The sequence below is a fragment of the Tenebrio molitor genome, chromosome 1 (genome assembly GCF_963966145.1).
Source record: "Tenebrio molitor chromosome 1, icTenMoli1.1, whole genome shotgun sequence".
NCBI classification, from domain to species: Eukaryota; Metazoa; Arthropoda; class Insecta; order Coleoptera; family Tenebrionidae; genus Tenebrio; species Tenebrio molitor.
The window spans coordinates 16232976-16257735 of NC_091046.1; the positions used below are offsets into that span (position 1 = coordinate 16232976).

Below are 24760 nucleotides of genomic sequence, written 5' to 3' on the forward strand. Positions count from 1 at the left end.
GTATTGCAGGAGGAACGGGTATGTTAGCGAGGAAGTGGAAAAAATGAGAGTGGAAGGAAGATGGATGAGTGCGAGTGAGAAGGACAAAGACACGGACAAGCAAGAAAGAAGGGAGAGAATCCAGGTATAAGAGGGAGTATGAGAGATGTATGACAGAGGATGTTCCAGTGTACCTTTTACATTTTCATTTTCAAAATAAAAATCTATAAAACAGCAAACAAAGTTAATAGTGCAATTTGAAAAAAAAAGTTGACTATCATCTGTCAAAAACAGAACTCAAGAACAAATATTGGATCAATTCAAATTGTAGCCTAATTAAATCGATTTTGTTTGACACATCATTTATTAAAATCGTATGAAAAATAAGGAAGTTACAGCACCAAAAATTTTTCATAATACACCCGGTATAAATAAAAATAAAACACTGACACTAAACTGATTTAATTTTGACTTCCTGCGCGTAAATAAGTAGGAAAATGTTGTTTCCAAGACGATTTCCGGAAAAGATAATTTTTGAGATTTCCAAAGCTTCTAAATTCTCTATTATGCGGGATCAGATATTGGTACTAAGTGATCTTGTACTTTGTGATAATATGTACGATTCGAGGTAGTTTTCATGACAATTTAATACATATATTTCGAAATAATTGACCTGTTAAGTGCCATTTTCAAAGACCCCCAAATCAGCAAATAAGTCCAATAGAATTTTTTAAACATTTTTCTCATGTTTACAATAATCTCTTCTACACCGTAGTGCACCGTTAGTGCTCCATTTTTGGGGCATCAGGTATGTGTTTAAAGCATTCTAAATATGTGCACATGCAGACCAGTCCATCTGGTAAATACCTTGTCAGTGAAATCATTGATTGACAAGATTTGCTCGATGTGATCGAGCATTATTTTCATAGTATGGACTATTATTGAAGTGTTGACCCATCGCTACTGTATACTGAAGCACTATAGACTGTATAATCACGGTGGTACGGATTTTCAAGCAACCATTACACATAAACTAAAGATCCGTACGATTACTAGCACTTAATCCAATCCAAACTATCAAACTGCCAACTTCATATTGTAGTTCATCTCGAGCGCACAACTTGTGGATTATTTCTTCTTGCACTGTCAAGTAAACCTATGTATTACCAGATCGTATGTTAAATTTGGACTCGTCACTAAAGAGTACATGAGCTCAGTGTTTATGCGTCCACTTACGGTGTTCTTGCCCTCACGTTCTAGGAACCATTTCATTATTTGTACAGGGTCATTATAAATGATTGTCCCATCGCAGTTGGCGTTTAAAACCCACACAAATTTTGGATGTGCCACCAGCCTCGCAACGTTAGACAAACTAGTAGACAGATTTCCATTACCGCCGGTAGCGTCACCAATCGGCGATACTAGTCTCACTCATGTTATGAGGCTTGCGGCACATTCAACTACGTCACCAACGCCTACTGCGATGGGACAGTCAGTTATAATGACCCTGTATAATACGGAACGTAAACCACTTCGAATACAGAGAACTGTGTTGTAAGGACAATTTTATATCATTTGAGGTGACATATAACTTCCAGCAGCTGTAGTAAATTAGTATAGAAGCAAGGTTGCATTAAGCCAGCTGTTTATTCGCTCAAATAATGATACAAGCATTGACCATCCCTTGGAGTTGTTGATGGTGTATAGCCATTGCCGAACATTTTCAGTAATTCCAAATTCGAGAAACCACATTTTGTGAAATTTTTCAAGCTTAGGCTATGGAGAAGTCCTTTATTAATATTTGACATATTCCCCTAATTATCCTTATTTTTATTTATTTATAAACTTAACCCTCCACCACCCGGCGGCACGGCAATTTTGCCGGAGTACATACACTACCAATGCGTTCTCCAAGTCCAAAATTTTTAAATTTTTAAAAAGAGGTTGCGGTACTATTCCCGTTGCTGAAATTATAAGTGGTAAAATCGAAATTTTTTCTAAACACCAAAGATTTCTCATAGCAACGGAGAGTTCTAAATATTTATTAATTTTTGTGTTATATTGTCTGAATTTGTAACAGCTATATCTAAAAGATATGCCTACTTTTGTTGTTTATTTAAAATAATAATGTCTGGTCTGTTATGCTGAATAGGAATGTCAGTTAAAACTGTACGATCAAAATATAATTTGTAATTGTCATTTTCCTTTCTGGTTTATAAATATAATGTGGTTGTGTATCCTTTAATAAGTTGAATTTAACTGCTAAATTCATGTGTATATATATATTTTTATACAACTGACATTAAATTTGATTAAAAATTGCTCTTTATAACTTACCGTGTTAAAAGTATTTTTGTAATTTGCCTCCATTTTGATTCTCTAATAGACATATTAACGAACGCGACGTCATCATCTGGGATGTCCTTATAGCCATTATTTCACGGAACATTTTACGAAAATTTTTACGTTGGCATAGCTTGATCCGTCATGCGTGTCAGTTTAAATTACAAAATGTGCAAAGAATTATTTATCAGGATTTATCAGGCAACAAATTCGCGACCGTATTTTTGGCAATTTCACTTATTTCAGCGGGCGTACTTACATGAAAGATTATCTTCCATATTCGTGTTTTGTGACAGAATTTGGATAAAACAAAAGGCGACTTTGAAGACTTGATCAAATTTTCACTTTTAAAATTAAGACATTACCAACCGCCACAAAAATCCCTAAATCGAGGAAAGTAAACATTTTTGTTTAAAAACGACTTAAAAAGGGCAAATTACAAAAAATAGTATAAAAAACCCGTTTCATAAGACCTTGAAGCACTCATTCTTTAAAATAACTCGTGGCTACGCCACTCGTTTTTTAATCTTGAATTCGTGTTTCAAGACTGGTCTTATGAAACTTGTCTTTTAATATACTATTTTAACACTAGTAAAAAAAAACTTTTAACACTAGTTATTTTTTATTTATTTATAAATGTTAAAGTGGCTCTATTTGCCGCTTTTTCAATATCTGCGGGAAATCTGTCGTCGATATCGGCATCGTTAACGTCGTTTTCTTTGCATTCCATGTGAATGAAAACTTTTTTGACGTTTTTAATAAACAAATGTCAATAGAAGACTAGCTACCTGATTTTTGCCGCAGAAATTAAAATAATCATCAAAAATACGACTGCGTTTTTTAATGCAATGCAAACCAGTTGTATAAAAAGTAGATGTATGATGGACGTGTTAAAAGTGATTTTATTTTGTTCGTTGTACCCCACTTACAAAATAAAATCTCACTTTTAACACTTACATCATAAATAACTATTTATTTAATTTTATTTCATTTTTCTAACACTAATATCTTATACTGTTTCTATGGTGCATTTGAGCTCACACCTTATGTTTCCCATAAAATACGTTTTTGTCTATAAGACACCTCGTCAATACCAACGTTTCTTATAGAGTCATAAAATACGCTCACGCATATTATTATTCAAGTAATATTTTATTCATCATTTTTACAGTAATTATCACAAAGTGAAAAGTACAATTATTGAAATGGAACTGCCACATTAGCTTCGTGCTCTTGTTCGTAACATCTTCTTCTTTAACTTCTGCTGTTTCATCCAATGCAAGTGCCCGGCCAGCGAAAATTGGCAATCTTTACATTTTCTTCAAATGATTCTTGCGGTTACCTCCGTGATGCTTTTTTTATTGTTCCGGCCTTGAAACGAAACACACCTTTTCGTATGCACTTTTCGACTTCACTGGTAACAAATTTCCCCTTTTTTCTTATTTCTTCTGGAACGTTTTGGCAAATTTCAACGATGAAAATTGTTTTTATCCAAATTTGTTGATATTATTACCATAGTACCCACGACAACCTTCGGATTTTGTGTATTGTGACGCGCCTCGAATAATTTCTGAATTTATTAAAATTTCTGATAAGATGTTAGTGTTAGAAAAAATCTTGAAGATAACGCGTGTTTTATAGTTTAAAAATCTCGGTCTATTAAATCCTCGCTCCCTGCGGTCGCTCTGATTTAAACTACGACCTCGATTTTTAAATCGTCTATAAAACACCTGTTGTCTTAATAGCTATTATCTCATTTATATAACGGGTGACTATTAAAATTTTCACTTGACGTTGACTTTGAACGAGTTTTTATTTTTTCTGTTACTTTAGACACACCCAAGAACGAACGACAAATGTCAGTCAATTCAATTGAAACACAACCTATAATGTTAACTATAATATCAAACTTGTCAGTGTCTAAGGTGCAACGGAAAACAAAGAATGTTCCATAGCCAACCCTATGTGAAAATAGTCACCCGTTATTTTTGTTGTGTTGTAAACTGAATATGATCTATAAATCATAACATCATTAATAGTTATGTTACAACTTCTATGAAGGATATCAGTATGCAGATGGTGCCTCATGTTGATGTGGATTTGTTTTTTTTTCAGGATTTATCGTGGTTGCGGCTTGCGTGATGACATTTGAAGCACGCGATTCAGCAGCAAAGGTTGTACCCGCGCGATTAAAGTTGAGTACTAACGGTCCCCCCAGCGGGGGTTCTTACGGCGGTCACAGTGGCCACACGCACGGTGGTTACAGTGGTCATGGATCACTACGAACTTCAGGGTCCCAGACAGGAAGTGTTCAACAACCCCCTTCACATCTTCATGGTCGGGTCCCAACGGACAGAAGAGCGATGACAGAATCATTTTTAAATTTTTCTCGAGGCCTTGCGTTAAAAAGTCAAAATAAACATTCGCTCAAAATTCCACAGGTGAAAAAAACACCTTAAAAATGGTCACATCATGATACTATGCTTATTAAACTTGTTTCAGGGTTCTATAAATAAAAGTCCGTCAGCACCAAATTTAGTTTTAGAACACTGTGCAGACAGTCAAGAACGGTCTTCACCACTTTTAAGTAGATATGGTACAGAAAAGTGCAGTTCTAAGTCTTCAAGAAGGACATTTGCAAATTGTGCTCTTCTCAATGCAAGTCTACTACACAGACATGCTTTGTCGGTAGATGAAACTGCGGCTGCTAATTATAGGTACAGCTTATTTTTTCAAACACTGCACTACTTTCAATATATATAGTTGTCTAAAGGAAGTCTTTATTTCATTTAATTAAAATTTAAAAATAATAGCTATTTATGTAACGAGGCCATAATGTAATGCTTTATTGGAAGAGTCGAGTTTATGGACGAGCGAACGCAGCGAGCGAGGCCATAAATAGAAGAGTCCAATAAAGCATCATTATGGACGAGTTGCATACTATATTTTATGTTCGACTGCATTATTTGTTCAAATTACAAAAAAATAACAGTGACATCTATGATAATTCTTTCAACTTTCATGTCAATTTATGTGTGTAAGTCGATTAACTAGAAATTTACCTTACCGTCTTGGTTATCGGACTAGTCCGATAAAGTGGTAGTTTATGGCCTCAAAATAACGTCATAAATATTTGTCACAGTAGAACATAAATGCAATGATATAATATTTTCAAAATTTTTATTTTATTTTATTAACATTGTGTATGCCTATTCCCAGCCGTTTTGGTGTAATTTCGATTTTTTGTGTAAAATATTTTTTATCTTCAAACGTCATAAAAGTGACAAATTGTGTCACTCAAATGACAAGGTAAAAGTGTCATTTTATGTGATTAAACACATAAAATAGCAAAATTGACTACCTATTTTATGTGCCAAATCACATAAACTACAAAAATCAAAGAGTTCAGGGAAATCATTTATTAATATTTATTGTGAACATACAATTATTTAAAACTGGGTTTTGAAAAAGACCACTTTATTCATTTATTAATAATTTAAATCACTAAAATTGCGTTCTAATGGTGTTCGTTTTATGGTTTTCTTGCGTTTGAAGATAAAATAGTATATTGTAATTTCAATTTGGTTGTAGGTCGTAAAATTTTATTGGATATTATGAGCGATTAACGGGCACAATGGTTGCGTTTGAAAAGGTTGGAAAGCGGCGCGTGCCGTTTGCCGTACAATGCAAATATACCAAATGTACAATACAACCCTGCTTAAAATATTACCTGCTAGTGGTAAACTAGGATTTATAAGCCCCGCAAGATCTTTAACTTAAAGTACCATAAAATTTTACGACCTACAACCAAATTGAAACTAGTATATTTTATTTGGGGTAAAAATAATTTTGTATGGCTTAGCTGAATTATTTGCCTCACTTCGTTCGGCAGATAAGCTTTCTTTCAGCTTCGCCATACAATTGTTTTATTTGAATTTTTATTCAAAAATCACATGCAATAAACAGTAGAGAACAACGAAATAATAAAAAATAAGCAAATTAACAAAAAAATATTTTCAATGAAATCATTTACATTAAAATATTTTTTTGTTAATTTGCTTATTTTTTATTGTTTTGTTGTTATCTAATATTTATTGCAATGCTATTTTTGAATAAAAATTCAAATAAAACAATTGCTTATAAAAAAAAAGAATATTTTATTAAAAAATTGAAATTACGCCTAAACGGCTGCAAATAGGCATACATAATGTTAATAAAAGTGGCCTTAAAATTCAATTTTCATGTATATCTAGTATCGGAAACGGAGGTTGCCATTTAAGAAAATTGAAGTTTTCGACATTTTTTGATTATCAATTTTAAAAAATTTCAGTAGGCGTATGAAACATAAAAAAAATGTCATTGATAGCGCAAAAAAGCTGCCAAATCTTTGGCAAGTCAGTAAAGTAAAAATAAATTATTTATTTCTTATGGTTCAGGAATTATACATTTTTTAATGAAGCCCTGCAACCTCACTTTTTTGCAAAAAAGATGACATAGGTCAAAAACGATGACAGATAAGTATTGACAAAAAGACGTACTAAACTCAAAAGTTAACGTAGAATCGAAATGTGAAGTCAAAATGGGGCCTTTCTATTTAAAAAAACAAAGATGGCATCGATTTCCGGTATTTCCAGAAGTGCCGCCATTTTGAAAATATTTCATTTGAACTTGGAGTAGTCGATTATAGTCAACTACCAATTTTCATATTAATATGATTTTGGGAAATCAAAAAGTTTCTAATGAACGGGCTACGTGAATCATCCTGTATGTTTATGTACATACATCTACAGAGTGTAATCGAAATACACGGAAAATGTTTAACCATGAGCAGTCTGGCTTCATGTAGAACTCGGAAAAAATATTTAAAAAATGCTATGTCAAAAAATAAGTTGACATACAAGGGTGTATTTTAAAAATGTACAACCTGAGTGGTTGTAGGACAACGTAGAACACTAAAAGCAACTATAAAAAATTGTATCTCAAAAATTAAATGTCAATTTATTTTTTGACATAAGAATTTTTTAAATATTTTTTCCGAGTTCTACAGCGTCATCAACAATGACTGAGTCTGTTGGCAATGAAACAAATGAAAAGCACTGGTGTTTTTTTTTCTCGTAGTTCGCACTGACTAAATTTTTTAACTTGAGACGACATTAAAAACATTTTTGGTTATGTTTATGCTATTACAAAAATGAACCTTTGATGGTAAATTTCAAATTTGTCAAATTTCATTGTTATCAACAGACTCAGTCATTCTTGATCACACCGTACATGAAACCAGTAGCTCGTGGTTAAAATTATTCCGTGTATTTCGATTACACCCTGTATATTGTTTCATTCACATTTTCTGTTGAAATTATTAGATTAAGTCATGAATCCCTCCAAGGAAGTGGTAGTCAGGGTTCGTTGGCACTTGATCTTCATCTAGAATGTCCGGTAACTTTAAGGATTCATGACAGGCGAAGGAATCCTCTACTGAGACAAAGACGTGTTGACGAAGACGAGCGTCAGGTATACGACGATAGTTCGAGAAGAAGTTCTCATTCGTGTTCCCCTAGATTACCGATGAATATTAGAGAGTCTAAAAGTGGTAAATCCTTTCAAACACAATTCAAACTAAAGAGCTGATCTACAGCATTTACAGGTAGTACTGGGTCGACTCATCAGCTGCCCGTTCACGTACCGTTTACGATTTCTCGCAGACGCAGTTCTAATGCTTCGGATTCTACACATCGATCGAGGGCTAAAAAACGAGAATATCCGCATTCACGTGGAAAATTAGAAAGAGCAATAAGTTCAGATTCAAGACTGATGGGCGCCATCCCCAAGACTCATCGTCATTATTCACCGACCCAAGGTTCCATAGAACAAGAACCAGGGGGTTCTAGTTCAGATACAGATATTCGTAAAGCTCATGCTGTTGTTCACTTTTATAAACATAGTCACTAAAGTATTACACACTGACAGTAATCGTTAATATAATTATTGTGTTATAAAGGCTATTATCTGAATACGAATACTAAGTAGACGTAAACACGATGTTAAAAAACGTTTCATGTTCGTTTCCTGAGATACATAACTGGGAAAGAGGTATAAACTAAATATGTATATATAAACTTTTCTGGTTATATACCTAACTAGAAATCTGTCAAAGATAACCTCAAAATTTACAATCAATTAATGTTTTTTAAGACTTTGCCCAAACGAACACGAAAAACGTTATTCAATATTCGTGCGCTGCCACTTTTCAGGTATTCGGCCTGTTTTGCATTACTCGGCTGACGCCTCGTGCTTCAAATTTCGGCCTCATACTTGAAAAGTAATCTGACAGCGCTACTCATATGAAAATAACTATTACTCTAGTTTCATTGTTGAAATAATACAGGATTGGTAGATATTTAATTGAAATTTTTACAGAATAAAAACCACGAATACAAAGATATTCGTAAATCAATTGAAATATGATAGGTATATTTTTTATAACGTGAAAAATTATTATGAAAACGAAAGGACGCTGAAAATATGACTGAATAAATTATACATTAAATACTGACAATTCTGAAAAGATAATTAAAACAAAAAACGTAAATTTGATGCCGTCCACATGCATGAATCTCAGTTCTTCAGTAGGACAAAAGAAGCAACAATTTCATTTCAGTTCTAGAAGATATTTCATAATCACAATAAGTATATCATGACGCCCATTCGCGTCTATTAACTGTTTCTTAGACTTATCTCTTAAAAAATGGTTTAAATTAACAAAAAAATTAAGGCAAAAAATTCTTTTCCAATATCTTGTCTATCATTTCATTAGTGAAAACTTTAACAAAACTGTTTTCACCATAACATTCATAGATAAGACACTTATTTTTTACAAAATAATTAACTCAATGACGATTCAACTGGAAATTGCAGTTTAATTTCCATTCATGTTACCGATCCTGAAGGAATCGTAATATCTCGGAAGCAAGTCAGTTTAAACATGTTTCTTACTAATAGGAAAATGCCCAAAATTAATTTTGGCATTATAAAATTACCCTGATTTGTACGTACAGTGAGCCAAAAGTTTGGATTAATGGAGATATTTTCTTTCCCGTTGAGCTTTTTGAAAAGTCGAAGAGGTCAATTTAATTTTTTTTAAAGAAACATTTTCTGATAACTTTAACTTTTCTGTTTCTTTTCGTTTCCGCTCAGTGACGTCATTGCCATTTTAAAACCCCGATTGTTTTTGCAGATTTTTATAGACTATTCCATTCACCTGTCATTTGTTAAAAATGGACCAATAAAAACACAATTTTACACATTTGTTATCATGGTTTCAAAAAATTGGACCGAATATTCCCACTCGTGGAAATTGTATGGGTAATACCACTAGTGATCCCAGCGATAATTTTTAACAAATGAATGCAGCCTCGAGAATTGCTTCCAAATGGACTCACGTGTCTTTTTTGTGTTGTTGGAAACATTTTCTTCGATTTCTGCGTTAATTTCTTCTTCCGATTTACTGCCAAATTGCCAAAGTTGGTTCACGGAATAGTCCTCCGAATACAACTCGTAGTCCAAATTATGTAGACTATTTTTCAAAGTGGTTTCACTCATTCAATTGTGCTTGGGAATCTCACTCGTGTTGACGTACTCGTGGATTCATTCAAAAGCACGATTGATAATTCGTGACCAGTTTGAAAAATAATCGACATAATTTGGACTACTCGTGGTATTATAAATGACTGTTCAATTCTGATTTATATCCTTGTAATATGTATCATGAATATTTGGAGTGATGGTTTCCGAGACATTAATTTTGTGTCATACATCATACATGTGTCAATACGATAGTAATGAATTTCAACTTTACATAGAAAAACTAATTAATTTAATAATAAAATGATTCTTGCATGGCTAAATTTCCATACTTTGTAATTTTGATATAAACAATCTAAAACAATACATTTAAAAAAACACGTAATAATCTATCAACATTTTCCAGAGAATACACCTCATAAAAATTTGGCTAATGAAAATGTTCTTTTTTTTAAATTGGACTAAAAAAATTGGAATTATTATAATTATATATTTTATTCATCATCGTTTTCGACCAATCGTAAGACTTTATTTTTTGGATTATAGTGACTATATCATTCATTACCTTATAAACTAATGAGAATCTTTGATTTTCTTTAGTTACCATGTATAATGGGGGCCACACACACAGAGGGAAGAGTCAACACTTGAATGCACACGCCACGGGGTACAGTTAAAACTCCCTGTGTGTGAAGAAGAATGTGGCACGCGCGTTCAAGTCAGTTGGAATCAAAACTGTCTTGATTTTTGGCGTGCACATTCAAACCCGCGCGAGGATAACTTACTGTGTGTGGCGACAAGTGGCTGAATACAATACGCCACTGTCATCAGACAAATTTCCTTTTTCGTCACCATCACAATGAACGTTTGCTGCACAACTGACGGGGAAGTAATAGTGTGTTTGTACTCACAGAGAGTACGGGTTTAACTTAGGACAAGCGTGTACACTTTTAACTGCACATTCTTTCCTCTGTGTGTGTGGCCGCCTTAACAGCGATAATTGTAGTAACCACGGCGATTTCGAATATACGAACCTTTGTTTGTATAGGGTTATTCTAAATGACTGTAGTCGAAGTAGGCCATGCCAGAGATAACGGCCATGCCCATGTTATTACATTTTTGCCGCTTTCATATGAAATGTCAGTTTTGTCGCTGTCACTGTCATTTTTTAGGTGAAAAGTGCGGTGATGAGATTTGTATTTATTTTTGTCAAATTAACGATTGAATCCAGAAATATTGAGTTGTTTTGCACCTAACTTAACTCCCTTGTGTGAACGGTGTGTAGGTACTCACTTATTCACATCATTTTGATGTTTTTTTTATGTGGAGTGGCAACTACAGACTACAGTGTGGAATAAAATGATTTGCATCTAGTTACCTTTGGAATTTTTGCACATGTAAATTTTTCTGTACCGCTCTACTTTTTTTTTGAAGTGCCGAACTATTGGTTCTGTCAATAAATGTCATCAATCGAATTGACAATTGTTACAATTTACTAAATTGAATTAACAAACGTTGGTGGCCACTTTCAACACTAGCTGTGACTTGCTTTTGTTAGCTCCTTTTTAATTTCAATCTCTACTTTGCATTCATATCATCCCTTCGCAATAAATCACATTTGGAATTTTGGAATATTTTGAGGTTAGGCTTTCTTTTTTTTGTAGGGCGGCATTTTTACAAGGGTAATGCAAAGGTAACTAGATGTAAATCATTTTATTCCACACTGTATAAATTTTACATTCAGTTTTCACGCCTACTTCGACTACAATCATGTAGAATAACCCTGTATATTCGCTCGTCGCCTTAACTTACAAAATTTTTTGTGCTAGCCGTCACATCAAATCGCTCTGCTACTGAATGCGCCCAATCGGTTTCGGGGACCTGTTACTTATTTTTAAAATTTATTATTCATGATATAGTCTAAACTCCGTACGGTGATAGATTGTAGGTACAGTGGCGAGCACGGAATTTCGCACATATTGGACATTTCACTGGCATAATTGTATTAAAATGAGATACTGGCGGCAGTTTCGGGACAGTTTAGGTGAAACATCAGTCATGATCACATATATCATGATTGATTATAATGACAATAAAGCTTAGACTAGATAGTTTTTTTTAATGACATACAAATTGGTGTGCGAAATTCCGTGCTCTCCACTGTACGTTTTTAAATTCTAGTTCCAAAACATAAAGCAGTGAAAAATACTAAACTCTCCATCTCAATTGTTTCACGTTATCTAGAAAACCGTTGTATCCCTGCAGATTAATTCCCGCCACACTACTCTCTGGGTCTGTCTTCTGTCAAAAAACGTACAATCTGTCAGAATACGGAGTATACCTGTATACAACTCGAGGATGGAAAACTCTCGATTATACGAGACGTGTTTCATGTAACACGTCTCGTGCAATCGAGAATTTGCAATCCTCTAGTTCTAGTTGTAGGTATAATATACCGTATGTCCCCGGATTGGGTTCACAAGAAGAATTTTTTTTGTATTTTTGATTTTACGCAAAAACTTCAGAGAAATAACATTTTTTGCGTCATTTGAAACCCCCATTTTTATTAAAACCTCAGTATTGATATACCTATTCATCCTTAAATTAACATTTTCTCTTAAAATTCGGAATAAATTTCATGTTATAAATTTTATTACAGTTGGCCTCGTTTTTTGACAAACAACTTATTACAAAATGTTGTCTTTAGAACAAAGAATTTATTTAATCCAGTGTTGGACCGGTTTTCGTCACATAATTACTAAACTTAATGAAAAATTTCCCATCACGCATGGGTGTTCAGAAGCTTAAATTTCGATGGTAGGGTTGAATTATGTGGCGAGTTAAGTCTTCCTATGTGTTGAAGAAGACTTTCTAATAACAGAAATGGGGGTTTCAAATGAACCAAAAAATGTTATTCCTCTGAGTTTTCGCGTAAAATCAAAAACAAAAATTTTTCTCTTCTTGTGAACTCAATCAGGGGACATACGATATGATAATTCGATGATCCTTTATGTTCCTTTTTCAAATGTTTTTATTTTTAATTTTCAAGGCAACGTTGAATACTAGTATCACATGTTTTAGTTTTATGTCAAATGTCAACATAAATCGTCAACTTCCGACCAGCAACTTGCAACTATTTTAAAGGACAGGGAGGTCGACCAGAACAGCTTGGCGGGTGACGCAGTGGACTGAAATCCCTCCCACTAGCGGAGCGGACTTGTCTGTTGGGCTGGAAGTGTTTAGATCGTGTTCAAGTGAACAGCATGTCCGGGTTGTTTTGAGCAGATTTGCTTCATTGAGTGTACCGTACCTACAACCATAGCCAGATCCTTGTCTTACAGAGACTCGCTCGTTTCCTCTTGTGCGCATCTCATCCGCCAAGATATTCTGGTCAAGCCTTTATTCATGGAATAATTATACCGAATTATTTTCGTACTTCTGAAATAATTTGTTTTATTCCATCCTAAACGATAAAATGGTATTTTATCTACTGTTTTCTTCATGGTAAAATGAAGTTTTATCGTCTAGAAAAATAAAAGAATTACATTTTCACAAGTTTCTTTATTCTTTTTTAATCAAAATTACAAACGTCTGAATTGAAATAACCGGAAATAACATTGTTAATAAAAATTAAATGTGCACTTTTTAAACACTTTTCCACCACATTTGACAGTATTCTCGTTAACGACATCTTTGCTTTTGATGAAGTTAACGACATCCTCACTTTTGATGAGGTTAGCGCCACTGCAACCAGGTAATTCGTTTGAAAATCCTTGACAATTCTTTGTGCTGCTTGTTCCCATCAAAATTCTGTTACAAATTTCCTTCTTATTTTCAACTGATTCATCAATGTAGCCTTCTACAACCGAATTCGATTTCCAGCCACCATGTCTCTTCATCATAAGCGTGTTAGCTCCAGTGTTCGCCAAAAGAGTAGCACTTGATCTCCTAAAGCAATGACCAGTGTAAGATTCAGGTAATGGCAGCTTTAAAAATTCCGCTATCATTCGGGGCATCTTGTAAAATGTGTTAATTCCCACCACTTGCTTTGTACATTTTTCATTGCGATAACCCATAAAGAAACTCTTGGTTGGTGTATTTGCAGGTCTTAAATCACTATATTTTTTGTATAAAGCCAACTTGCTAACTCCTATTTTCGTATTATCCACAATAGTAAACATACGCTTCTTATTCGTTTTTGTTTCGGGAACTTGTATTATCAGAATATTATCTTCGATATCGTCAATTTTCATTTTGTGTAATTCATCCATTCTGCATCCTCCGCCGATTCCCATGACCAAGGCAACCTTTAGATAATTTACTTAATATTGAGTGAAACTACCATAATAAAAACACTTACCTTTATCAACAAGTAAATCTTATCAGGTGCATCCTCCAAAAATTTGTTAAAATGTTCCCTCTCTAACACATTTGATTTAATCGGTGTGTAGGTTGAGTATTCTCGCTTAAGGAAAGTCTTCAGACTCAAAAATCTAAAAAAATAAACGTTTTAATTATAATATTCAAAATAATCATTCTTCTTACTTTGATATGTCTACTTGTTCCTTGATCAGTAAGGTACTCTTCAACTTTGAATAACAACTCCACAATGTTGAAGCCTTATACTTTTTTACCTTTTCTGCGAAGTACGATAGCAGGACTTCTTCTGATACACCTTTTATGTTTCTGCTTTTCCTCCAGGCACAGAAAATATTGTATTCTTTTTCATACAACGATACAGATTTTCGCGGCAATAAATTTTCAATAACAGATCTGGTTTCTTTAATAATATCTTCAGGAACATACAATTCATCTTCATTAAGGAAAGATTGGGCCATTATTTCCTCAAAAATGAAACACTTTCACGACGCTTTCACGAAACTGCTTTTAACTTTGTTGATAAACAAATTATCTCGGTAACCGACTCCCATGCCAACAGCCCCCGCTTTGAGTTTCTAATGTTTAACATCCATTGTTGTTTTTCTGTTTTTGACGTTTTTTTGATTGTTGAATTTTTTTGACGTTTATAATTGTCATAATCAAAATAATTCAGTAATTCAATCGAAGTAATGGAGGATGGAATAAAATTTTGTATTGTACACGACGATAAAATTCACCATTATCTTCTCGAGCGTATTAGCCTCTCGGCTTACGCCTCGAGGCTTAAACCGCTCTCGAAGATAAAATAAAATTTTATCGTCTTGTATAATAAATAACTAGTACTTAATACTCAAATTACTGCACCTCGGGAAATTAAAACGTCAAAAAATGACACTCGTAGTTGCTAATCAACTTTCGTATTACAAATCGACAATTTCGAAGCACTCATGTAATTATAAGTGACCATTTCCCTCACAATATTTAAGCCAATCAAATCGCTTAAATTTTCAAAAATCATCCAATCAGAGCCAAATTAGGCGAATTAGGAGTTAATTTTCCGGTAATTCTTCTTAATAAAAAACTTTGTGGTCAAATACCGAATTTTATTTTTGCTTGCTGCTTTTTCATAAAAATAACATATTTGGGTAAATATTGTTCGAGAAATACCCCTCGGGCATGTCAAATTGTCGATAATTTTCTCTAGTGCGCTTCGCTTTGACTTTGACATGCACACAGGATATTTCTAATGATAATTTTTCACGGCAACAAATGATCGATAATTTTTTGACAATTTTTTACATGTCAATTAAATCAGAGATTTTATAGCATTTATTTGAAGAAAACACATTATTATTAACAATATTAATTAAATATGAATTGATATCTTGATTATAATTTTAATTTGGCCCAAATTTAAGTTGAAGCGATCATTCGGTGAATACTCATATCGAATTGCCCTCGTGATTGAGAAATTCCAGATAATTTTGTTGTTAAATTTTTACAAGAGCAGACACTCGTGATCATCAACACAAAATTATCGGGAATTTCTCAATCACTAGGGCAATTATACTTGAAAATTGGGGGTTGCCATTTTTAAGGTTTAGAAAAATAAAGATGATCAGAACATGTTTCTTTTTAAAAATTAAAATTGACCTATCCGAATTATTTTCTAAAAACTGAACGAGAAAGAAAATATTCCATAATTTCTAACTTTTCGTGCGTATGTAGAAAGAAAAATAGTCCAACACTTTTCCTTGCAGTTTTATAGAAGTCGTTATAAGAATGGTTGGTAGGCTGTTACGGCGGAAAAATGTTCTTGCAAGTTTACATAACAAGCAACAAAATTAGAAAATAGTAGATTATGCACCGAGGGAGTGAAGTGTATGATTTTTACTCGAGGTGCAGTCTGTAGCCCGAGGGTAAAAGTCATTCGCTCCCGAGCTGCATATACTCTTTTTTGCACGACCCAACGATTTTAATTAGGTTAAGGTTTAATTTAGTTAGGTTAAGTTTAAATGTCATGTTGACAGTTAAAAATAATTTTGAACCTTCCCGCTTTTTCCAATTAAAATTTTTGGCTCGTGCAAACAATACTATCTGCACCTCGCAAGTGCATGATTGCGACCGTCGGTGCTTTGTAGGACCCTTGGGCTTCGCCTTCGGGCTGCAAACTGCATCTCGAGTAAAAAAAAATTAATATGATATAAAAAAGTTGACTAAAAGTTTGCGTTGGCTATGTTTTTTCCCCAAGGGGAAAAAGAGCCACTTTACTCCATACAATCAGGGAGTAAAGTTGCTCATTATAAAGAGGTCGTGCAAAAACTACTTTAGTTCCTAGTTGACTTTGATTAATATTTTTTGGATCTTATGTTAGAAGTGAGCGTTTGATTTAAAAGGCTACAGGAAAACAATATTCATCAAAAAAGAAGAATATTTTTTTTACATTTATTTTTGGAGTTTTTAAAATTTAATAGTAAGTAGTAGTAGTTGATTACAGATCAGAATATTTTAGAACAGACTTTATAATCCAATAGGGGCTATTCTGTATCGAGTACGTTAAAAGTAAAACATACGTTAAAAGTTCGGATTTTGACAGACCTTTAAATTGGAGAGACAAATTTGCTATTCTGTAACTTCAGAATAACGTAGACCGATAAAATGGTAAAATTTAAGGTGGGTACGTTAAGTTGATTGTGAACGAGCCTTAGCGCTTGCGCACTGAGAATTAAATTCATATTTGACAGTGTTAGGATTGAATATAAGTGAAAAATGAGGTTAACGTAATGTAAACAAGAGTGATTGCTGAGAAGACAGCAATAATTGTGGAAGGCAAGTACTTGAGTATTTGGATTTATTGTGTAATTTTTGTTTCCGATGTTGACTATCTGATGTGGTGCTAGTGCGTATCTTTGATATCCATGAGCAGACGCCTGACATTGGGGTGGACATTAATGTGTTGGGTGTTGATACGCATAACAGAAGAGAAGAAAGAAGTAGAAAACGCAAGCATCCCCAAACTAATGTAATAAATATCGCAGAAAAGCATGAAGAGTGCCTAAGAATATTGCAGAGTCCAATATAAAGCTGGCCAATGAGGTGTTGACCCGTGCTGTCAAACGCCAAAAAAAAGAAGCATGTCAGTGCTACATTACAATATAAATTTTAGTCATAACTTTCATAAGGATTGTTTTAAGTATATACCTAATGAAATAAACATTTAAATAATGCATATCTATTTTTAATTGGGAAAATTGTCATTTACAAGATGTTTTATTCGAAGTGCTGCATAAAACCAATCTTGTTGATTTAAAAAAGGAAAAGTTTATAATTATTGTAAAAACTCACAGAACATAACCCAAAAATGAAGATACACTGGGCAAAAAAACGGTCTGTTAAAATTTAAGGGTCGGAAATCGTCGGCCCATAAAAATAACGTACTTCCTCCCAAATTTGACGTACGTACGTCAAAATTGTAACAGGATGCGCAGATACAGAATAGCTTTTTCGATTTGACGGAGCTTTAAAATTTTATCGGGGTGTTACTTTTAACGTACTCGATACAGAATAGCCCCTTATGCACCATAATCTTGATTTTAACATTTCTGAAAAAACAGGCTAAAGTTCTTTTGCTGTAAACTAAAAAATTCGATCGCTGATCTTGTGCGCGATTTTTTGTTAAGAAATAACAATTACACTTCATTAAAATAAAACTTTTATAAATCTATTTAAAACACGAAATTATACACAATCGTGCATTGAGAAGAAAATAAACAGACATGAAAATATGTTAGAGTCCGCCCGTTCTAAGAGTAGCACACTGAGTCATGCGAATCTGACAAGTAGAATCTTACCAGTGGCGTAACGTGTGCGCACTTCACTGAAATCAAATGGTTAAAAAAGATATTGTAAAAAGGATTCAATCGAAGGTAAAATAACAAAACCAAATTTTTTTATCGGATAAATTTTTCAATCTTACGAAAACTCTTTGCTTTGACAATTTTACGAATTGAATTTGGACATTTTTAGCTCGCGGGTTTAACCTTTGAATAAAAATGCCCAAATTCAACGAGATCATGTTATTTTTGGCAAGATTAATTCCAGAATACAAACTTTAACGTTAATTGTCTTTTTATAATACCTACAGTTATTAAAAACCGAACACACACGTTTGATGTACACGGGAATTAATCGAAGATCAAATAACAAGACCTAATTTTTTATCGAATGAATTTTTCAATTTTACGAAAACTTTTAGCTTTTACGGCTATTTATAATTTTTGCCCGGTGCGAATAAATAAAATAAATTAACTGGTAATTTTTTTATTTTGGTATTAAAGATTATTAGTAAAGAATACTGTAAAACTGTGTATCCCTGAAAAGAACTGATTTTATAAAAACTACTAAAAAGACTCGGAAACAACACACGATATCATCAACGTGCGACGTAAATTCGAAATGAATCTGGAATCGCCGAAACTAGACTTTCGACACGGGCGCCACTGCGCAGGTAGAACACCCCTTATTTTTAAAAGTGGACTCGGTCCGACTCAAGTTTGTCATCAATGCAGGTTTATTGGTGTGCTACTCTTAGAACGGGCGCACTCTAAAACTGATAATATTTCGAATAATACAGTGTCCCCAAAAAGAAAACTCCATAGCTCCCTTATTTATTGGAGAAATTTAATTATCTAAGACCAAATTAAATGGTTGTGAATAGGCTACAATATGGCCTACTAAATTCACGTATAGCCCCAAGGGCTTCAAGGCTAAACTGTCAAAATATTTTTTTTTTCAAACGGGAACACATACTTTTTTTTAGTAATTCTGATAGAGATTTTTATTCTGAAAACAATTATTCTGAAGACAACAATATATCACAAGTACCGGGTGATTTTAAATGATTGTGACTTTTTTTTTTAAGTTGGAAACATTTTTCATAAATTATTTTGGCAAACTTGATACCTTAATCAACACATTGGCGTACGCGTACGTACGTCATTTTGACATTTTATGTATTAATAAATTGTGTCAAATAGGCGAGGACGCCTATGTTTATGTCAACTATCACATTAAAAAGCAGAATAACCAACAATAATGTTACCAACCTATGAAAAAAAGTCACATTCATTTAAAATCACCCGGTATAACCTCACATAAAAAAATTACTAACTTTTGAAACAAATGACGAGCACCAAGCGAGAAGCTATCAAAATGCATTGCATTACAGTGTAATAACCAAATTAAGTTAGCTGGAAAACCAAATGACAAATAATAACATATGGGATTGCGCAGTTTGAGCATAGATACATATTAACAGCATGTTTTTTTACATTTTTGGTATGTAAGTGTATATTTGTGACACATTGTTGTTTGTAGAATAAAAATCTCAATCAGAGCTACTAAAAAAAGTATGTGTTTTCATTTGAATTTTTTTTTTACAGTTTAGCCTTGAAGCGCTTAGGACTACACGTGAATTTATTAGGTCCTTTTGTAGCCTATTCACAACCATTTAAATTGGTATATATATTCCCATAAATAGGGGAATTATGAACTCGTCTTCTTTTTTTTTGGGGACACCTGTGTAACGATAAAAAAAATAAAATAAAAATTACTTAAGTAATTCAAATAGATTTGACTCCGAAGTGTTAAATAACGTAACAATTGGGACGTAATTCGTCATATCATTAATGTTTATAAATTATTTGAAATACATTTTTTGTTAGACACTGTCAGAATTTGAGAATTTTCTCCTATGTGAACGGATTTTGATAAATGTCACAACTTGTCAAAACGAAAGGTCCAAAAATCAAGCTATTTTTAAAGATTTTAAGCGATTCGGAGCCTTTAAGGGGCTAGTCGAACAAAAAAACATGGTACCTATTCAATTCGTTCGTGTGTAAATTCGACTTTTTTTGGCACTCGTGGGCCTTTAAAATAAGCCCAATTTACATACGAACTCGTTAAATAAACTACTATTATAATATTGACTGCGGCGGCAATAATATAGCAACATTTAAATGTGGAAATGTGGAAATTGTGGGTATGAAAACAATTATACTTGTCTTTAGTCATGCAATATATTGCATTTACTTAAAATATTGACAAATGCAACGTTTATGTGTTTACATTTGTCTATATAAACTTATCAATAGCGTAATAATTTTTTATGAATTATAGTTGTTAAGGTATCAAGGGTGTTATAAGGTTGAAAACGCCCGAGGTCGGCAGAGTGAAACCCGAGGGCCTCTGGCCCGAGGGGAGCACGCCGTATCATTATAACACCCGTGGTGCCTTCAACGTTTAATGTCCGACTAGTTTCGTCTGTTTTTGGATTGACAATACTTTGATTCATTTATAAACTTCATCCAGCGAGAGATTGGGAGATCTTAGATTTTATTAAATTAGCCCAATACTACAAAATGCACTAGAATACCTTAATTAGAGCATAATTTCAGGGCAAAAATGTTACTGCTTGTAAGATATATTTCAAATTTTACGTGCGCTAGGTAGGTATAATACTACTTTCTCTACGTAGAAGTTAGTGACTTTATGTCAACCAATCTCTCACTGGACAAACTATACCAATCAGTAAGTTAATTAAACCTGGTCGTAACTAAGCAACAAAGAACGTATAACGCCCTAGAGCCTGTTATTTAAAGATAATGCCCTAGGGGATTATTTCTAACGTATCAGAAAACTGGGTCATTATCATTCGATAACAATAAAGTCGTACATTAAATACAGAGTTATTCTAAATGATTGTAGGCGAAGTAGGCCATACCCATGTGATTACATTTTTGCCGCTTTCATGTGAACTGTCAGTTTTGTCGCTGTCACTGTCATTTTTTAGGTGAAAAGTGCGGTGATGAGATTTTTTATTTATTTTTGTTAAATTAACGATTGAATCCAGAAATGTTGAGTTGTTTTGCAATGTAATCAATTTCAAAAATATTGGGTTGTTTTGCACCCAATTTAACTCCCGTGTGTGAACGGTGTGTAGGTACTCACTTATTCACATCATTTTGATGTTTTTTTATGTGGAGCGGCAACCATAAATTTTACATTCAGTTTTCACGCCTACTTCGACTACAATCATTTAGAATAACCCTGTATAATTTATGTCTTTAAATTACTGTTTTTCACGGAACTTTCTTAGATATTCTATCCAAACACTTAATTAAATTAATCAAATTTAAATTAATTTAAAATATTTTAAAATTACAACATTAATATTATTTTTATCATTAAAATATCTGCAATACATTTTAAACTGCCATTGCCATTACACATATGTGTAGGCATTTATTTCCCTATTCCAAGTTTAATTAAATCAATGGATACAGATATGTGGCAAATTTTTGAATATACAGGATGTTTCTGAAATAAGTGCATTAATTTTAACTGGTAATAGAACTCATCAAAAGGAACAACTTTTCTCTTTGCCATTTTGGCGAAAAACGTTGCGTAATGGGTTAAAAAAATAGGAAAGATTTTCCTAACACCGTTCATATCTCTAAAACCAAGCTACCTAAAAACGTGAAACAACCAGATTCTTACGAAGTGGATTTTTTGCTATACGGGTAGATTTATTTGAATTTCGATTTCTGCGTTAAAACACGTTTTCTGAATGAAAATGAATGTTTTTTTCATATTAGCGCTGATCTCAATTAGCCATTGCAGTATTTAGTGGCGTAGGGCTATTTTAGGGAAAAATCTCTCCAATTTTTTTTTTTTGAATTAAACATCGTTTTACGGCAAAATGGTAGATTCAAAAGTTGTTCCTTTTGACGAGTTCTATTACCAGTTAAAATTAATGTACTTATTTCAGAAACACCCTGTATTTAAAAAAATTATAAAAAGCATATCAGTTTTAGGCAATTTATTAGCATATTAGTCCGTTATACTTATGTAGACTTAAATCTGTTGTAGTTTAAGTATTAGTATACAAATTTTTTGCGGTGTTATTATTTTAAAGTAGATTAATTTTAATCAACATTTTAATCGTAACTATTTATTACTAATTAACATTTATGTCATATCAATATGTGTATTTTATACAGTCAAATGCAAAATATTTTGGTCGTCAATGTCATTTTTTGACAAACTTTGAAATACTCAATTGTAAATCGATCTAACTTTTACATTATTTATTTGGCGTTAATTGTGACATTGGCGCGGCGATGTCAGGCACATGATGCTACTAATTGACGTTTTAATTATTTTTGACTATTTGATGACAAAACGCCTTGATTACAGTGTAAATTACAAAATTCTGACATAAACGAATAATTTAGTAGTGACATTGACGACCAAAATGTTTTGCATTCGACTGTAACTAGAAAAAAATAAATTTTTCACAAATTACATAATATGGCGAATAATAATATATTAATTTGTGAATAATTTAGTTACGTATTCAGCAAATAGCGACGTTGTGTGAAAAAACAATTGCACTGTACATTAAAACATGAAGTGCCCCAAAATATTTTTATATGTGTATATTAATGTCTTGTATATTTTGTATATGTTAAAAGTAGATTATGAATGTAGTTTGTATAAAAATAGTTTTCACTAAAAATTAATAACACAACTTTGTTAGTATAATAATTCCTTCCAGCACTTCAGTTTCCAATTCAATAACGAACGAAATCTATAAGAAACCAAAAAATTGATTTCTGATCACTTATTATAATACATGTGATCATTAAGTTCATGGTCATTGTTGACCTTAGCTCCCGGTCGCGTTCGACATTGGAATAGGCCCCAACGTGTTCTACGGCGTCTGCTGATCGATCATTCCCCATATCTTCAAATGTCCTTTAGTTATAATAGACATTGAGGCGGCCTTGAAACACAACAAGAGGGAAAAACAATGGCATTTGTACAAGATTTGAGTGGTGGGAAACGATGTAGGGGACGCCCTAAGGGTGTCTGGCAAGGAAAAAACTCGAAAATTCAACCGGGAGCAAAAGTAAACAATTACCAAGTTTATTTTAACATTAAGCATCATTAATACCAGTTGTTATTTTCTTCAAGTTCATAATGAAAAGAAAATTGAAAAATGTGACAAGAACAAGAGGGAATTAAGCTGAACTTAAAATATTTGTGTGTTATTAAGAGAATATAATTCATGTGTCACATGGTACATTTTTGATTAAAATACAGAAGCAAAGGCGCGGAATATCACCGCATGTTGACTGTCACCTGTTTTTAATGAATAAAATTGTTTACTGTCAAAGTGACAGAAAGTTTCAATGGACGCGTCGAAATCAGAAAATGTTTCACCAACGATGGGGAGGTGCTAGCGAGGAAGAGATTGGAAAGTTAATTGAGAAGAAAACTCCAAAAAAATGTTGTATTGAGTATCCTGTAACTGCAATTATTTACTGTCAAACTGACAAATTGTTTAAAATTTTAGACTTTTTATTTAAAAAATTATTTTCTGTTAGCGTTCATTATATTCTCTCACCAAATATAACACGTTTTATGATTAATAAACCGTGATACCACTCGTTAAAACCAATAGAGAATTGAACTCGTGGTACGCACTCGGTCAATTTTCACCGGTTTTAACTCGGGCTATCACTGATGATAATTATAAAGTACACTATAGTACGAATATGGCTTAATTGCCCGATTAGCTTTTTCCAGTTTTTACGACACTTAACCGCAATAGACTGTAAAATGATTTACCTGCTAGACCCGTTGCAAAGAACTGCATCTCCAGTAACCATTCTCAACATCTGATCGGGATTACTTTTATTGAAATTATTCAAAAAAAAAAAAATATCCATCGGCAAGGAAAACAAAATGAAAGAGTGAAATAGCTTAAAGTATCTGTCACAATAGTATTAATGGTAATGTTAATGTTAGTGTTAGAATGTTAATCCTAAGAACATTAGTGAAACGTGCAACCGTTCACAATAATGGTGATGGTGATGTTAATGTTAGAAACGATGTTAGGAGATCCAGAAATTTTTTGGTTCCTTAACATCTTCGTTAACATCTACCATTCACATTGAGAATTTCACCCACGCGTAAGGGAAATTATGGTTCACACCAGTTTTGAAAGCTTTTAAGAGTAACATTCCTTTAACATTATTGTGAACACCGGACTACTAACATCACCATTGCCATCTCCACTAACATTATAACACTAACATTAACACTATTGTGACAGACCCATAAGACTAGACTGATATCTATCACCGATGTTCCGGAGAAGGACCGCTGCGGTAACATCGGCGTCTCTGGGCGATTCCCTGGACGTTCTTCTAGGAAAAGGCCCCTGTCTCGTCCAGCGGTGTCCCGACGTCCGGATGGAGGCTACAGTCTCGTCCTCGGCGGTAGGGCATTGGAAACCTACCGTATGGGGGGTCTTCGATCCGCTCGACGGCTCTGGAAGACGATCTTCCCACCTTAATCTTCCCGGCCAGGAAGCAGAAATTAAAAGTTTACATTTAGACCTATATACGAG

At 33.4% G+C, this 24760-nt stretch overlaps 3 protein-coding genes and 1 long non-coding RNA gene across 6 annotated transcripts in view; 2 read left to right on the forward strand and 2 right to left on the reverse strand.

Annotated features, from left to right (window-relative positions):
• Positions 1-22873, forward strand: part of LOC138122235 (uncharacterized) — a 229788-nt gene extending 206915 nt beyond the window's left edge. Inside the window, exon 2 of the long non-coding RNA XR_011156389.1 lies at positions 21284-22873. This is a non-coding gene — a long non-coding RNA (uncharacterized lncRNA). The remainder of the gene's footprint in view (positions 1-21283) is intronic.
• Positions 1-22873, forward strand: part of LOC138122197 (uncharacterized) — a 43933-nt gene extending 21060 nt beyond the window's left edge. Inside the window, exons 3-6 of the mRNA XM_069036382.1 lie at positions 4438-4763; positions 4825-5039; positions 7686-7912; positions 7967-22873. Coding sequence (XP_068892483.1) covers positions 4438-4763; positions 4825-5039; positions 7686-7912; positions 7967-8271 — 1073 coding nt within the window. The 3' untranslated portion in view covers positions 8272-22873. The remainder of the gene's footprint in view (positions 1-4437; positions 4764-4824; positions 5040-7685; positions 7913-7966) is intronic.
• The window catches only part of d4, a 284602-nt gene that overhangs the window by 144746 nt on the left and 115096 nt on the right, over positions 1-24760 (reverse strand). The window lies entirely within an intron of this gene.
• LOC138122205 (uncharacterized) lies at positions 13445-14741 on the reverse strand. The gene is made up of 3 exons (XM_069036393.1): positions 14449-14741; positions 14264-14396; positions 13445-14210 (listed from the first exon to the last, which is right to left on the reverse strand). The coding sequence occupies exons 1-3, from the start codon at positions 14739-14741 to the stop codon at positions 13524-13526; spliced, it is 1113 nt and encodes a 370-aa protein (XP_068892494.1). The 3' UTR covers positions 13445-13523.

Excerpts from the sequence above, each read along its gene's own strand:
- LOC138122205 (XM_069036393.1), bottom strand. The coding sequence starts at position 14,741 with ATGGCCCAATCTTTCCTTAATGAAGATGAATTGTATGTTCCTGAAGAT. Across the intron at positions 14,397-14,448 it reads GAACAAGTAGACATATCAAA|ATTTTTGAGTCTGAAGACTT; the intron begins GTAAGAAGAATG and ends TTATTTTTTTAG. Across the intron at positions 14,211-14,263 it reads AGATTTACTTGTTGATAAAG|GTTGCCTTGGTCATGGGAAT; the intron begins GTAAGTGTTTTT and ends AATTATCTAAAG.